This window comes from Rhagoletis zephyria, unplaced genomic scaffold, assembly GCF_001687245.7.
Source record: "Rhagoletis zephyria isolate East Lansing unplaced genomic scaffold, Rhagoletis_zephyria_1.1 Rzeph_scaffold_08929, whole genome shotgun sequence".
NCBI classification, from domain to species: domain Eukaryota; kingdom Metazoa; phylum Arthropoda; class Insecta; order Diptera; family Tephritidae; genus Rhagoletis; species Rhagoletis zephyria.
In genome coordinates, this window is record NW_016166008.1 from 7,444 (window position 1) to 9,482 (window position 2,039).

Here is a 2,039-nt window from a genome sequence, read left to right on the forward strand (position 1 = left end):
TTTATTATTTACGTTCTTTGGCAATATGAAAGATGAAATAATATATTTTAAGATATTTTAAAAACTCGTATTTATGTATGGGCCGATATACGCATGTGTTTATGAATGACATTGTTATTAGTTGCGTTCGACAACACAAAAATTTGTAGTAGATTTTGCCAATTTTTACTGGGTGGTGTTCGATAACGACAAAAAATTATCCAACACACAAAAATTGAGAGAGCAAGCGTTCATTTTGATGCAAGAGAAGCGTGCAGTAGTATTGCGGGTGTTATGTAAAATCTCAGTTCGCCCCAAAGTTTACATGTATTTTGTTTTTGCTTTTGATGGGTGGGTGTGTCAAATCAGTAAAAGTAATACATGTAAGGCTAAATAATGAGCTGATCAAGGCGGATTAATATAAGGTGACAGCAGGAGTACAAAAACAAAAATTTACATGTATTTTGTTTTTGCTTTGGCGGCATAAACTGTCAAAATCTCTAAGAGTGTGTGTAGAAATTCAAACAAAATTTTTCAATTTGATATCAGAAGCCATGCGGCGAAACACATACACAAAATCAGCTGAGCTAGTAACACCACCTTATATTAATTCGCCTTGCAGCTGACTTTACAACATCGCCTTGTATAAATTCGCCTTGATTTCTATCATCGATCCCTCCCTCTTGAACGTTCTTTATCGCCGCGAAACCTTCTAGACTCACCCGCCACAGTTCAGCGAATTGTCCCTTATAAATTTACCTTCTTTGCTTTGATAATTAATTAAGGATAATTATGAGTAAAGAAACAGACCTAATCTTATACAATCGTTTTGTATCTCATCTATTACCTGTACAAACACATGTTCCTTTTGGCGTTTCTTTTCGCAAACAGCTGACTGACCAAAACAAAACAAAAACGCACAGGTGACTAATTGCGCGTTTTGCAAATAGTAAATGCTAAAATTTATTTATTTCACCATAAATAGTGTGGAAAGTAAACAACTAAGCTATTTAAAATAACAAAACAATATGGAGGTTGAGTTCAGTAAAGAGAACTTCATGCTGCCGGAAATCAAATACGAATGTAAGCACTGCAGCCGCCGTCTTCAAAGCATTAGCCATGTTTTTAATGAAATTGTCTATATCTCTTACAGATCTAGACCACACAGCGGATGTGCAGTGAGTAAATGCATATTTTGCAATGAAGGGTTACACATATATATATATATATATATCTTTGCAGATTGCACGCCTGGGGATCCACGCTACAAGAGGCTTTCGAGCAATGCGGCATGGCTATGTTTGGCTATATGACTGATCTGGCTTATGTCACTGTGGGGCATTGTTTTCAAATTGAAGCAAAAGGTGACGATGTCGAAGGCTTATTATTTCATTTTCTCGATGAGCTGTTGTTCCTCTTCTCCGCTGAACCTTTTCTTATTTGTAAAAAATTGGAAATAACCAAATTCGATTTGGAAGAATTGGAGATAGAATGTCGTTGTTATGGTGAGCCCTTCGAAATTGGCAAACATCCACAAGGTACTGAAGTGAAAGCGATCACCTATTCGGCAATGCAAGTGATACAGGAACCCGAGCGAAATCATTTTGAAATTTTTGTTATTATTGATATTTGAAGATATGGGGAGTTGGAGCTCGATGGACGCCTTATAAAAACAAGAATTTTCTTTTATGGGACTTGTAAAAAGTTAGGTACGACTAATCACGAACATACGAGTAGTTTATTTTGAAAGTAGCCTATGTCATTTCCACCTTTTGTACATAAATGTTTGCTTGCTTCTAAATGAATGCATCTGTAATTTGGTTTACCGTCCTAGACGAATGACGAAACTTTTTACCTTTGACCGATGAAGTTGAACAAATACCAGACGAGTTGAGATGCAGGTAAATTAACAGCATGAAATACTTGTGTCACTTTCAAATTAAACGGCTAATATGTACGTATGTATGTTAAATGATATAAAATATTGCGTGCCTGGGGGTAATGTAATCGTGATATCAAATTTTTTATATGATCTTGAGAGTTGCGTTTCAATCTAATCT

General features: G+C 35.8%; 1 protein-coding gene across 1 annotated transcript; it reads left to right on the forward strand.

Annotated features, from left to right (window-relative positions):
• Nucleotides 1-855: 855 nt before the first annotated feature.
• On the forward strand, nt 856-1,646 carry Archease (protein archease). Its single transcript, XM_017631562.1, has 3 exons — nt 856-1,062; nt 1,133-1,157; nt 1,222-1,646. The coding sequence occupies exons 1-3, from the start codon at nt 1,008-1,010 to the stop codon at nt 1,610-1,612; spliced, it is 471 nt and encodes a 156-aa protein (XP_017487051.1). The 5' UTR covers nt 856-1,007; the 3' UTR covers nt 1,613-1,646.
• The last annotated feature ends 393 nt before the right edge of the window (nt 1,647-2,039 follow it).

Coding starts and splice junctions, on each gene's coding strand:
- Archease (XM_017631562.1), top strand. CDS start 1,008: ATGGAGGTTGAGTTCAGTAAAGAGAACTTCATGCTGCCGGAAATCAAA. Junction 1,063..1,132: donor GCCGGAAATCAAATACGAAT/GTAAGCACTGCA, acceptor TATCTCTTACAG/ATCTAGACCACACAGCGGAT. Junction 1,158..1,221: donor GACCACACAGCGGATGTGCA/GTGAGTAAATGC, acceptor ATATCTTTGCAG/ATTGCACGCCTGGGGATCCA.